General features: G+C 38.1%; 1 protein-coding gene across 7 annotated transcripts in view; it reads left to right on the top strand.

The window, feature by feature from the left end:
- Positions 1-14,205, top strand: part of SPHKAP (SPHK1 interactor, AKAP domain containing) — a 127,150-nt gene that overhangs the window by 21,736 nt on the left and 91,209 nt on the right. For all 7 annotated transcript variants that reach the window (XM_060193690.1, XM_060193688.1, XM_060193687.1 and 4 more), the window contains one exon: positions 13,400-13,496. In XM_060193690.1, the coding sequence (XP_060049673.1) occupies positions 13,400-13,496 (97 nt within the window). The remainder of the gene's footprint in view (positions 1-13,399; positions 13,497-14,205) is intronic.

The following is a 14,205-nucleotide window of genomic DNA, read 5'->3' as shown; positions in this document are numbered from 1 at the left end:
ATTTCAAGCCCCAGGTCCCCCACCTGACCTGTAGGGGGCTGAGGATGAGAGGAGAAGGGAGGTTTATAAGCAATGGAGCAGTGCTACTCAGCAGTATCTCTCCTTCTCTCTATCACCATCTTTCTCTTCACCTTTCAGTCTCAATCAAAGGAAGAAAACATTCTAATCTACCTAACAAAGAGCATAGAAAACTCTTGATAAAACTCTTCATCTATTTTAGGACAAACAGTTATTAACCTAACCATCCTCTCCCATAAGGAAGATATCCCCTACAAGGGGTTTGTATTTCTGTATTCATAGTGTGAGTGGTGAGTGGTGCTCTAGTCTAAATAAATAAATAAATAAATAATCTTTAAAAATAAATTAGACCCTACCCCACTAGGGAAAGCAAGAGACAGGCTGGGAGTATGGATAGACCTGTCAGCACCCATGTTCAGCAGTGAAGCAATTACAGAAGCCAGACCTTCCACCTTCTGCATCCCACAATGACCTTAGGTCCATACTCCCAGAGGGTTATAGAATAGGAAAGCTATCAGGGGAGGGGATGGGATACAGAGTTCTGATGGTGGGAATTGTGTGGAGTTGTACTCCTCTTATCCTATGGTTTTGTCAGTGTTTCCTTTTTATAAATAAAAAAAGGAAAGAAAAATGCTGAACAATGAAAAAAATAAATACATTAGACTAAAACAAAGATCTTTTAAACACAAAAATACACAATGAAAACATTTTAGAAAGAATGAAGAAAATATCACAAAAAATGCCTATTATCTAAAAATAAACTGCTGTATCTTCATATCTTCTATGCATATAAAATTATGTATATCTATGGTTTGATTAATTCAATAAAATCTGTTGAGCTTCAGAGATAAGCTTCACTGGAAATGAATTATTATAAACAACAAAAATCCCCAATTTCTGGACTTTATTACCTGCAGGCGCACAGGGAGAAGAGACACATTGTACATGATGAATAATAAGGAAATAGTAAGTGGAGACAATCTAGAGAATGCTTAAAGATGGGGTTTAGGGACTGGGAGGCAGTCCAGGGGCTTAAGCATACATGGCACAAAACGCAAGGGCCAGCGTAAGGATCCAGGTTAGAGCCCCTGCTCCCCACCTGCACAAGTGGTGAATGAAGCAGGTCTGCAGGTATATATCTTTCTCTCCCTTCTTGGTATTCTCCTCTTCTCTCGATTTCTCTCTGTCCTATCAACAACAACATGAAAAGGGCATCAAAATGGAAAAAATGGCCTCCAGGATCAGTGAATTCATAGTGCAGTCACCAAATATTGCTCCAGCAATAACCCTGGAGACAAAAAAATGGGGTGGGGGGCTTAGAAAAATTAGGGCAGCAGAATAGATTTTGGGAAGCCAGGGATAGGGATGGCTGGAGATCCCTTGTACATCCAGTTGTTAGTGAAACCTCACTGAAGCTGGATCTTTGGCAAGAACTGGAGGAAGTGGTAAAGTGAGGTGTGCTAGTCTAGACCCCAGAGCGTTGTTGGAGAGAACACTAGAGGTACTAATTCTTAGTTCTAAAGAAGTTATTGAGACTCTTAGTGAATTCTGTCAAATTTTCTATTTTCCTTATTTTTTCTTTTAGGTTTTATTAAATTAGGATTGGTGTGTAATGATTATCATTTTCAGATGTACATCACTATCATTCAACATCTATTAAGACTATATTGAGTTCACCATTAACCATCTAATTCTCTCTTGGACTGAACCATTAATTCTTTTTATCAGATTTGCCTAGCCCCAACACCTTTTCCTTCTGATAACTATCAACTAAGTCTTACACACACACACACACACACACACACACACAAACACACACACACACACACACACACACTATCTTTTCATCTAGTTTCTTTTTCTTTTGCTTCCTCAGGTGCCATATTAGAGTAGAATAATATGGTGTTTGTCTTCTAAAATGTTAGTACCCTCAGGGTCTTCCCATTTTGTTGAGAATGGCAATGTTTCACCATTTTTTATTTTCTTTTTAATAGATATTTCTTTTAATTTTTGAGGACTTGCCATATTGTTTTCCATAATGACTGTACCAATTTTCTGTTTTTCTGTTATGTGCATATAGAATTGCAACAGATGTTTTGTATACCAGTATTGGAGGTGAACTAACTTTAAAATATACAAAATCTCTTTCTCATTAAAAAACATGGTAAAAAGTGGAAATATGGATACAATTAAAATAATTATTATGTTAACATTATGCAAATACTCACTGACCTTTTCCTTATTTGTTGAAACCAACTAAGTATTTTGTTTCTTGGAAGCATCTGACTCAAAAGTGACCGCTTGCTCTGAATTATACAAAGGCTTATACTTTACAGCCTGGAATACTTTCTGGTTTGGGTTTCTCTCTTTGTCTCATAAAAATAAACAAGGGATGTGACTTTGGTGAAACTGGTAAAGTGCACAAATCAGCATGGGGGCACTGGAGGGTTGAGCCCCTGGTCCCATCACAAATGCTGGAGCAAGGTACAGGTACCCTGTCTCCATATCACAATAATCATCATACTGAATTATAACAAATGGCTATCTACTGAGTCCAACTAGGGCCCTGGTGGCAATAAAAAGAAATAAAATAATTTTCATAAAGAAATCAGTAAAAGCTACAAAGTACCCTACTATAAAAAACAATGTAAGATATTTTTTTATTAAAGCACTAACAATGGTCAGAAGGTAAATGTTCTATTTATATTACTTATTCACTCTATATGTGTATATATATTTATTTATATAAACACACATACATGAATGTAAGAAAGACCACTTGAAAGTAATGTGTGGAATAAATACAAAAGAACTTGAACAAACAAGATATTATAGTGTAATGTAAGAAAAGAAACAATAAACTGGAAAAAAAAAACGTGGAGTTCCAGGGCAAATAAAGGCATGAATTATGTGAAGTTAGAAATATTACCTACTACTCTACCATTCAGTTCCCTCCTCTTTAAGTAAGAAAGAATAGATTTCTACTGGTTCAAAGCCTAGCATCTCTCAGGAAGTATGTGGCACATACTAAATAAATTGTATAGACAATTCCAGTCTAAGAGATCATATCAGAGGAGAAAGAATCTGCATTTGCATTTATGAAAGTAGGTGATCTCTTACCACTGTCATTTCTGTTATCTGTTTCCCAGAATAATATTCCTTTAAGGTATTCTATAACTCTCACTCTGTACTTTAGAATATAAAATCTCAAAAGAAAAATAAAAACCCTTTATTATTTTTAATACTTAGCTTGATTTGCTAATATAATGTAGAGGGTAGGCCTTGACAAAGGAGAGGACATCAAGAAAGATCAAAGCATGGCCCAAATGGTACTTAAAGGCATCTGAGGATACGAAGCTGGAAAGGACGGGAACGGCATGGAAGAGGTAACAGCAATTTATCTTCACCATCAATTTTGTCACTGAAAAGGTGAATCTGAGAGCAGTGAAATTGTCATAGATTGGGTCCAGGCTAGAAAGGAGGAAAGAAGTGAAAAAAAAAAAAAAGAAAGAAAGAGAAAAGGAAGGAGGAAAAAAGAAAGGAAGGGAGGGAGGGAGATAGGGAGCAAAGGAGGGAGGAGAGGAGGATGATGCAAGGGAGAAGGGGTAGGAGAAATAAGAGGGAAAAGAGAAAGGCAAAATGAAAAGAATAGAATATTCTTCACTGGTCTGGCAAGATAGTTCACCTGGGGGTTATCAGAACAGCTCACCTGGGTAATGCATCTTCCTTGCCATCTGAGGGATACACCACGCTGAAGGAGACTTTGAGGACGTGGTGTCTTTCCCTCTGTGTTTCTGCCTCTAATATGTATATAGATATATATTAGCTTGAACTCAGTCATCTCTGATAACAATAAATAGAAAATATAATCTTCATTACTAGTTATTATACCATAAATATTTATATTGTTATAATAATTTTTCTTTGAAGAATAGTGGTGATAAGCAGAGATCAGAAGAAAAGTTTTGTGATGCTATTAACTAAGGAAATAGAATACTGTCTTTTAATGGTATGCCTGTTACATTTATCATGTTCTTATTGGTCCAGAACATTGGAAAATCTGCAATTCATCCCTCACTTAATCGACTTTAAATGCTGAGACAAGACATTTAAGAATGATTTCAAAGGAGTTTCAAGAGATTTTTTTTTCTGATTAATTTACCGAAATCTTACATAATTAGTAAGAACGATGCCTGTCTTCCAGTAGCTGGTGAGCTATTTACATTCGATTTTCATGACTAGATAAGAAAATCACAATTTCCCAAACTGAAGCCTATGAAAGAGAAACATCAATATAGAAGTAAAATAAAGTCAGTAAATGAAATAAAAAGTAATAATCCAACCAAGCAAACCAAAGCCATGTAAACTTCTTACCTAGGAGATAAAACTAGAAAAGATGCAGAAGAATATGCCATGTGAAAGAGAATTTTGCATCAAGTCGCTTGTTACTAAAACATGGTCGATGTTAATTAGAACAAATGCAGCCAGAAAGAGAGAGGTAACGGCTGTGTCCGAGCTCAGTTCATATACAACAGGTGTAATTGGGATTTATAGCTAGTAGACATGAGATAGAAAATTACTAAGCAGAAGTGTCCAGGGTAGGGAGAGTCTCGTTAAAGTGATTAGAGAGGATTCTTGCCAAAAACTGATCAGGTAATCCAACATCAGAGTGAAGGTTAATAGCAACGTGGTGGGATTCTTCTACAGCCTGACTTCTAAAATGAGGCTCAGCTGGTGGTCTAGGGAAGGTCCAAGAAATCTGATGACTAAAAAAAAAAGGAGAAGGCACAGAAGAGACTTGTTAAAGTTTGGTCAAGGAATGAATCTTTGTCAAGGAGGTAGTCAAAGAGGAAAGGGGGATATTTTGTCATTTTCAAAACATATCTGTTTTTGAAAATCTGAACCCAGTTCCTCATTTCACATAATTGTTAATCTGAACTTTACATGATAGGTTAATCTCTTTGTCTGAAATGAAAAGATATATTCTTGAGTAAAGTTGGCATAACTTGAACCATGCCAAAGAGTATGTTAGAGACCTCGCCATCTTGACTGTGCCGTGTGATGAAACTGATTTAATGAGAACACCATTCTTTGCTCGAGATGCTTTTCTGATGATGTGAGCTTTTATTATTTTCAGTGTTCGACATTAAAGGTTTTAGTATAAAGCCCGGAGCAAATACTCTAAATAGGACTGAGATGATCATATGGATGATAGTTAACATATTATACTGAAAGCATTCTTTAAGGGGGAGATGAGAGTAAAATAATTCACCTTTTAAATTCAATGAAAGTTGGTCGCTTTTGTACTGAGTTTACTTAACTTTCCAGCAGTAGTTTCAGTAGGATCCCTTTTCATTAGAACCATCCTGGGAAAGTCTCTACATTATCTTCTCAAATGTTGTTGATTCCACCATCTGTCACCAGCACAGAAATCAAAGCAATGAATTCAAACACTCTTTTGTAAATGATCTTTCTAATTCAAACAAAGTGCTCAGAAAGAAAAGCTAAAGCGATACAAATACTTACCACCTGCCACTGCCTAGCACAGTCTTAGTTCCTCAGGCATCTCTGCCATTTCAGTATTTATAGCCTCGAGGGAAGTCAAATAAATATGACACAGTTCTGTGCCATTCTGACAAATTCTATAAGAAGATATAATTCAGGGTACTGTTTTTTAAATTTTATTTTTTATTTAAGAAAGGATAAATTAACAAAACCATAGGGTAGGAGGGGTACAACTCCACACAGTTCCCACCACCCAATCTCCATATCCCACCCCCTCCCCTGATAACTTTCCCATTCTCTATCCCTCTGGGAGCATGGACCCAGGGTCATTGTGGGTTGCAGAAGGTAGAAGGTCTGGCTTCTGTAATTGCTTCCCCACTGAACATGGGCGTTGACTGGTTGGTCCATACCCCAGTCTGCCTCTCTCTTTCCCTAGTAGGATGGGTCTCTGGGGAAGCGGAGCTCCAGGACACATTGGTGGGGTCTTCAGTCCAGGGAAGCCTGGCCAGCATCCTGATGGCATCTGGAACCTGGTGGCTGAAAAGAGAGTTAACATACAAAGCCAAACAAATTGTTGAGCAATCATGGACCCAAAGGTTGGAATAGTGGAGAGGAAGTGTAGGGGGGGGGGGTACTCACTGCAAACTCTAGTGTACTTATGCTTTCAGGTATATATTTTGCAGTAGTTTATGGATACATGTGAGCATATGCTCTCTCTCACAGAAACTGGTGTATATCTAGGTTTTGGAACTTTGTTAGAAAGTGATCCACCTGGGATGGAATTAGAGTATACTATGAAAGGAAAGGTCTCACCCGAATAATGAAGCTGAAGGGTTGTCATTCCACACGTGAAGTCTCTGGACACAGTCTGAGCTGAAGCATGTTGAGGTGGCAATCGCTGCGTTGATTAGATTGCAGTCAGCAGATGCAATATTATTTGATATGGATTGGGAGAGGCATGCAGGAAAGTGGGCCCTATCCAAGGGTTCCAGGACTGGGGGAAATAGAGGCTCTATGGTGGAGATGTGAGGTTCCTGCTGTCTTAGGGTTCAAAAAGACAATCGATAGTTAATGTTATCATCACATTATTTGGTAATTGGGTTAACTTTGAAAAGTCTTTTTGTTAGGGTTTGCTGTATAGTACCCAGTATTTTGTATATAGCTGTGCCACTGGTTGCTTCTGATCTACTTGGTCTAGGCTTTTGGGAGAGTCCGCGTATGAAATACACAGCCTATATATTAAAAAGACTCAGTCTGTGTTTTAAAAACTTTGAGACATATAATTAATTTTCCCCCTCTCATACTAATTAACTAGTGATTTATATGACTACACTTTACTAGGAGTGTACATAAACACCATTCCCACCACCAAAAGACTGTGACCCATCCCACCCCCCCCCCAACTCCTACCGGCCCAGGAAGCTGCATGTCTACCCCTCACCACAGGGTTTTACTTTGGTGCCTTACCTTCAGTTTAGTCAGATCCTGCTTTTAGTTTCCCTTTCATAGGAGTACATAGGAGTACACACCTCTTTTTGGTTGGGTGTTATGGAGTCCTTGGGGTATAACCCTAGGAGAAGAATTACTGGATCATATGGAAGGTCCATGTCTAGCCTTCTGAGAGTTTTCCAGACAGCTTTCCACAGAGGCTGGACCAATTTACATTCCCACCAGCAATGCAAAAGGGTTCCTCTGTCCCCACAACCTCTCCAGCATTTTTTACTGCTGTCCTTTTTGATGTATGCCATTCTTACAGGAGTGAGGTGGTATCTCAATGTTGTCTTAATTTGCATTTCTCTGACAATCAGTGACCTGGAGCAGTTTTTTATATGTTTGTTAGCCTTTTGGATCTCCTCTGTAGTGAATGTTTTGTTCATATCCTCTGCCCAGTTTTGGATGGGGTCATTTGCTTTTTTGGTGCTAAGTTTGCTGAGCTCTTTATATATTTTGGTGATTAGTTTCTTGCCTGATGTCTGGCATGTGAAGATCTTCTCCCATTCTGTGAGGGGTCTACTTGTTTGTTTAATAGTTTCTTTGGATGTGCAGAAGCTTTTCAATTTGATGTAGTCCCATTGGTTTGTTTCTGCTTTAGTCTTCCTTGCAATTGGGTTTGATTCATCAAAGATGTCCTTGAGGTGTAGGTGGGAAAGTGTTTTACCAGTGTTTTCCTCTAAGTATTTGATTGTTTCTGGTCTAACATCCAGGTCTTTGATCCATTTGGAGTTGATTTTTGTTTCTGGTGAGATAAAGTGGTTCAATTTAATTCTTCTGCATGTTTTCCCAGCACCATTTTTTGAAGAGAGCCTCCTTTTTCCATTTAATCCTTTGGGCCCCCTTATCAAAGATTAGATGTCTATAGGTGTGGGGATTTATTTCTGGGCTTTCAATTCTGTTCCACTGGTCTGTGTGCCTATTTTTGTTCCAGTACCATGCTGTTTTGATGATGGCTTTATAATATAGTTCGAGATCTGGGAGTGTGATGCCTTCATTTCTGTTTCTTTTCTTCAATATGGTTTTGGCTATTCTAGGTGTTTTCACGTTCCAGATAAATTATTGTAGTGTTTGTCTATTCTCTTAAAGAAACTTGGTGGAACTCTGATGGGTATTGCATTAAATTTATATATGGCTCTGGGGAGAATATTCATTTTGATGATATTTATTTTCCAATCCATGAGCATGGAATGTCTTTCCATTTCTTGGTATCAGTTTCTATTTCCTTGAGTAGCAACTCATAGTTTTCAGCATACAAGTCTTTCACTTCTTTGGTCAGCATTATTCCTAGGTATTTTATTGATTTTGCTGAAACAGTAAATGGGAGTGATTTCTGGATGTCTTCTTCTTCAGATTTAGTGTTTGCATAAAGAAATGCCACTGATTTTTTTACACTGATTTTTGTAGCCTGACACCTTGCTATATTGCCTAATAACTTCCAGTAGTTTTCTGCTGGATTCTTTAGGTTTTTCTATGTATACTATCATATCATCTGCAAATAGTGAGAGATTGACTTCTTCCCTTCCAGTCTGTATTCCTTTGATTTCTTTCTCTTGCCTGATTGCTATCCAAGAACTTCCAATACTATGTTGAAGAGTAACAGTGACAGTGGACAGCCCTGTCTAGTCCAATTCAGGGTACTGTTGAACACCATCGGGTTCTCTCTCTCAATTTATTTATTTATTTATTTATTTTGCCTCCAGGGTTATCGCTGGCGCTTGGTACCTGCCTGTACTGCAAATCGTTGCTCCTGGAGGCCATTTGTACCATTTTGTTGCCCTTGTTATGGTTGTTACTATTATTATTATTGGATGGGACAGAAAGAAATCGAGAGAGGAGGAGAACACAAAGACGAGGAGAGAAAGATAGACACCTGCAGACCTGCTTCACCACTTGTGAAGAGACCACCCCCCCACACAGGTGGGGAGCCAGGGCCTTGAACCAGGATCTTTATGCTGGTCCTTGCGCTTTGCGCCATGTGCACTTAATGCCCTGCGCTACTGCCCAGCCACTGTCTCTCTCAATTTCTGAGTTAAGTGGAGGCAGAGACATGGGTGTGGGGAAAATGTGTGTGTGTGTGGGGGGGTTAGTCATAGGGTAATGAAAGTAGGATGGACAGAATTAAAAATGGCTTCTTGGCTAATGGTGGAATGGGGGAAGTTTCAAGAAGTGATTTCTAAGCATAGACCCAAACGATAGAGTTGGAATTATGAAAGAAAAGAGCATGGACCAGATTAAGGATCTCAGTTTGAGGTCCCCAGCTCTCCACCTGCAGGGAGGTCACTTCCCAGGCTGTGAAGCAGTTGTCTATCTTTCTTTTGCCCCTCTTTCTTCCTCTCCTCTCTCGATTTCTCTCTGTCCTATCCAGCAACAATGACAACAATAAGAATTAATAATAATAACAACAACGATAAACAACAAGGGCAACAAAAGAGGGAAACAATAAAAGAAAAAGAAGAAAGACTTGGAAGAGGGTTACTAAAAGAAATAACTCCTATATATAGCCCAAATGAAAACTGATGACACATTTAACATGTCCAGCAAGTGCTTTTTAAGCTTTACTGATCATAAGTATCCTGAGGGGTTAGTGGTGGCACACTCATTAGAGTGTGCATATTATCATGTGCAAGGATCCAGGTTCAAGATCCCCATTCCCAGCTTCAGGAGAAAAGCTTTATGAGCAATAGAGCAGTGCAGAGGTGTTTCTTCTTCTCTCTGTATCTCTACCTCTCTATCTCCTTCTGTCTCATTCGCTATCAAAAAATAAAAAGAAAGAAAGGAAGGAAGGAAGGAAAGAAGGAAGGAAGGAGGGAGGGAAGGAAGGAAGGAAAGAAGGAAGGAAGGAAGAGAGAAAGAAAGAAAGAAAGAAAGAAAGAAAGAAAGAAAGAAAGAAAGAAAGAGAGAAAGAAAATGACTACTGGAGCAATGAAGTAATGCAGGCACCATACCACAGTGATACCATGGTGGAAAAAAAATAAAAATAAATAATAATCATATAAGGAAAGTCAAAATTCAGTTTCTAGTCAGTAGCTATAAGGAGAGACCTGAATTCCAGGGTTTCTAACCATTTTCCACAGGATGTTTGTTGACAGACTAAACATAGTAGCAACAATAGCAAGTAACTGAGTAATTCTTCTCCCATTGGGAGAAAATAGTTACATATTCTGTGAGCCATTGTGATTTACTTATTCACATGTCATGACTGTAGCATGGCGGTACCTCAGCCCTTTGTATTTCTGAAGGAACTTTTATCCTCACCCTATTTCTGAAGTCACTTTTTCAAATTCTGTTTTCTACTTGCCTTCCTATCCTGATCTATCTCCTCATTGAAGCACTCTTAACAGTTTCAGCATGAAACCCATCTGAGAGATATGTTTAATAAATGTCAACACTTGTTAAACTCAAAGGAAAATATCCCAGGGAAGAACTTGCAGCTTTACCCATTCGAAATAAGTTATGTTTGTACTGTATCTTGACATCAATTCTTTTAATGCCAGTTTGAACTCATTTTAATAGAAGCCTGAGTTTCATATTTCTGTCATCTCTGCTCATCTTTGGAAGCAGCAAAAATGTATGCTTCCCTTGAGACCAAGGACAGCTTCTTTTGCAAATAATCAAAAACATTCCATCTCTATAATCAAGACCTGGGCAGAGTTTAGGCAGATTATTTACTGGATATTTATATATTGGTTACATAATTTAAAAGATAAACCTCTCAGCTTATACTTTCAGACACATCTTCTAGCATTTGCTTTTCAGACACTGAGTATCATTAAATAGTTTTATAATTTGTTTCTATAGCTGAATACAAATATTAATCTGCTTTGACTATTGGTGCAGTGAATTTCCATCCCTTCTGCTAAGTAATAAAGTGAATTTAGCCCCACTATGTGACTTTAATGCCTCTTTTATCCCTTACAATAATATACAGATATATGTATATATGCTTGTTTTTTTTCTATCATTAATGCTATATAGGCTTAGTATTCGCAGTACACCTGCTGACAAACAGCAATTTCAATTTCCCTCCTCACTCCATTTCCATCTAGATCCTATCAATCATTTTAAAGGCAGGAGGGCTTTGACACCAAGATTAATGTCAGCTGACTTATCATTTCTTCCTTCCACCAGAAGAACACAGCAGTTGGTACATAATTGTGTGCATAGACACTGCTATAGTGCTTAGTCTGCCTGCAGTCATAAGCAATGAACTTTATAGGAAATAGGAATTTCTATGGATGAACTTTTATCTTTTCCTGGGTCCCTACTATGAACCAAGTTGAACTAACATTGTATAAGTTAGTTCTGATGCCCCCAAGGAGCCATCAGAGATTGCTGATGTTCTGTTGTTATTATGTATCATATCATGTTAGTCATGGTTGCAAATGATGAAAAATACCATCTGTGGGGAGACCAGGTAGTTGAGTGGGAGAGCAGCTCTGTTCATGTGTGAGACTCCAAGTCTGACTCTTTACATGTCATATACTAGAGCGATGCTCTATTTCTATGTCTCATTAATAAACACAATTAGAAATGTCATTATGACAAGCCATAATAAAAATACTCATTTCCACATTTTCATATACTATTTGAATCATGGTGAGTTACATGTAATTTAACAGATTTAAAAAGTGAAACTGAAGGATGATATATTAGTTAGAAATGACTTGTCTCTTAACTGATGTGTTTGCCCACCCTGCAAAGAGAAAAACTTAGAGGCAAAGAAGTTAAGATACTTCTCTTGTCACAGTGATGATAGAGATGAACAGAAAACATATTGGTCATTACTTATAGTCCTTGAAGTAATTAACATATTTATACCTCCAACTTCAATATTCTACATTAGTATATTTCAATTAAAATTAAAAAGTGGCCCTGGACAAAAAGCTCATTTGGATAGTGTACTGTTTTGCCATGTGTGAGACCCAGGGTTAAACCTGGTCCCTACTGCATGGGAGGAATCTTTGGCCTTGCTCTCTCTTTCTCTCTCTCTCTCTCTCTCTCTTTCTCTCTCTCTCTCTCCTCTGTCTCTTTGTGAGACAAAGAGAATTTCTTTCTCTTTAGTTTCTCTCTGACTCTATCCAAAAAAATAAAATATATTTTTAAAAATTGTTTAACTTAAAGAGAGAGGAACTTTGTTTTCTAAACCCCACTCTTTAATGATGCCAATCTGTCTTACAATTAATATCTTATATTTTCTGTTATTTTCAAACATGAATGAGCATTTAAAAAGTTTTCTTTCGCCCTTCCTTCCTTCCTTCCTTCCTTTTTTCTTCTTTTCATATAAAATGATGCTATATTAAAAAAAAGTTTTCTTTCTTAGTATTCTTTTTAAATTTTTAAATATATTTATTTATTTATTAGAATCAGCATGAAATTGAGAGGGAAGGGGGTGATCCAGAGGGAGAGAGACAGACAGACATCTGCAGTATTGCTTCACCAGTTGTCAAGCTTGACCCCAGCAGATGGGGACCAGCGGCTTGAACCCAAATCCTTGTGCATTGTAACCAGATGCACTACTGCTCAGTCCCTATAAATGAGCATTTCTTTTCTGTCAGAAAGTGAACATATTTTAGCTTTAATCATCGTGTTTTGAAATGAACATTTTTTATGTCAGTTTTGACTGAGCAGGATTAATGTGACAGTTGAAAAGAAGCCATTTTGGGGTTTAAAACTGTATACTTAAGAAATGCTAGATACCAGGCAGATACACTGTATTTATCTAAGCTCTGTGGAAGAAGACAAGACGACACTGGGTTGTAGTTTTATTTTAATGTTTATTTAATTATTTTTAAAGATTGATGTTTTTGATTACATATGAGAACCTCATCTGAGGCAGAGAGAGAGAGAGAGAGAGGAGAGGAGGGGAGGGGAGGGGAGGGGAGGGGAGGGGAGGGGAGGAGAGGGGAAGGGAAGGGAAGGGAAGGGAAGGGAAGGGAAGGGAAGGGAAGGGAAGGGAAGGGGAGGGGAGGGGAGAGGAGAGGAGAGGAGAGGAGAGGAGAGGAGAGGAGAGGAGAGGAGAGGAGAGGAGAGGAGAGGAGAGGAGAGGAGAGGAGAGGAGAGGAGAGGAGAGGAGAGGAGAGGAGAGGAGAGGGAAAGGATTTGCACATGCAGTTCTGGAGATAGAACTGATGTCTTCAGGGATGCCAGGCCGATGCCCTACTGGCTGAACTACTCCCCCAGCCAGGTTGTGGTTTTACATCTACCATCCATCCATTACAAAAGGAAAGTCCACAAACCCTTGTCAGTGTCAGCGTGGAATTTGCAGTATACAGAGGTCATCTGGAAGGATGATTTCTGACAAACTGCATGAGGTTTCTTCCTTTCTGACTATGGAGGTAACTTACTAAAATATGTTCTTTCTTCTGTTTTGGGCCACAAACAGCAACTTGGAGTCATCACTGATGTGTGAGGTTCTGGGACCACAGCAGGGCAGTGCCAGTGGCAGCTCGGGAAGCAGCTCCATCACAGCCTGTAAGAAGGTAAACCTAATACCACTAATACCACTCTCTCTTCAAGATCATACTCAAATGCTCCTTTAATTTGCCTTTTCATATTTGTCATACTTTTCTGACATGGAAACAATAAGCAGAAGAAAGAGTAGAGTAACTTGCAATTTGCCTCCCAGGGTTTATTCTTTCCGATGCCATGACACACGCAGTTTCTCAAAATTATCAGAAAGTTTAAGAAGTTCAAAAAAATAGTTTGTGTGCAAACATATTTACTTGAAAAAAGTTTGTGTGCAAGCATATTTACTTTATTTTTTAAAAATATATTTATTTATTTTAATGAGAAAGAGTAGATACAGAGGGAAAGATACCAAGAGAGAGAAAGAGACCAGAGCACTGCTGAGTTCTGGCTTATGGTGGTGCTGGGAATTGAACCTGGGACCTCAGAGCCTCAGGTTTGAAATGCTTTTGCATAAACCTTATGCTGTTTCCTCAGCCCACATATTTACTTTAGCTTTCTTTTGCTAGGAAAAAAATAAATAAACTAGGGAGAAGAAAACTACCTTAAAACAAAATATATGTTAAATATATTGTGATATAGCCATGGAAGAGAGTATTATGAGTCTATCTAAAAGTACATTTAAATGTATTGCTAGATTTCTACAACATGGTAATTTAAAAAGAGAAAAACAAAAGTGACTTACTCTTTTTTTTTCTTTTTTATTTAAGAAAGGATTAATTA

The sequence above is a fragment of the Erinaceus europaeus genome, chromosome 7 (assembly GCF_950295315.1).
Source record: "Erinaceus europaeus chromosome 7, mEriEur2.1, whole genome shotgun sequence".
Taxonomy (NCBI): Eukaryota; Metazoa; Chordata; class Mammalia; order Eulipotyphla; family Erinaceidae; genus Erinaceus; species Erinaceus europaeus.
Note: the sequence above shows the minus strand (reverse complement) of the source record. Positions and strands in the feature narration are given on the sequence as shown.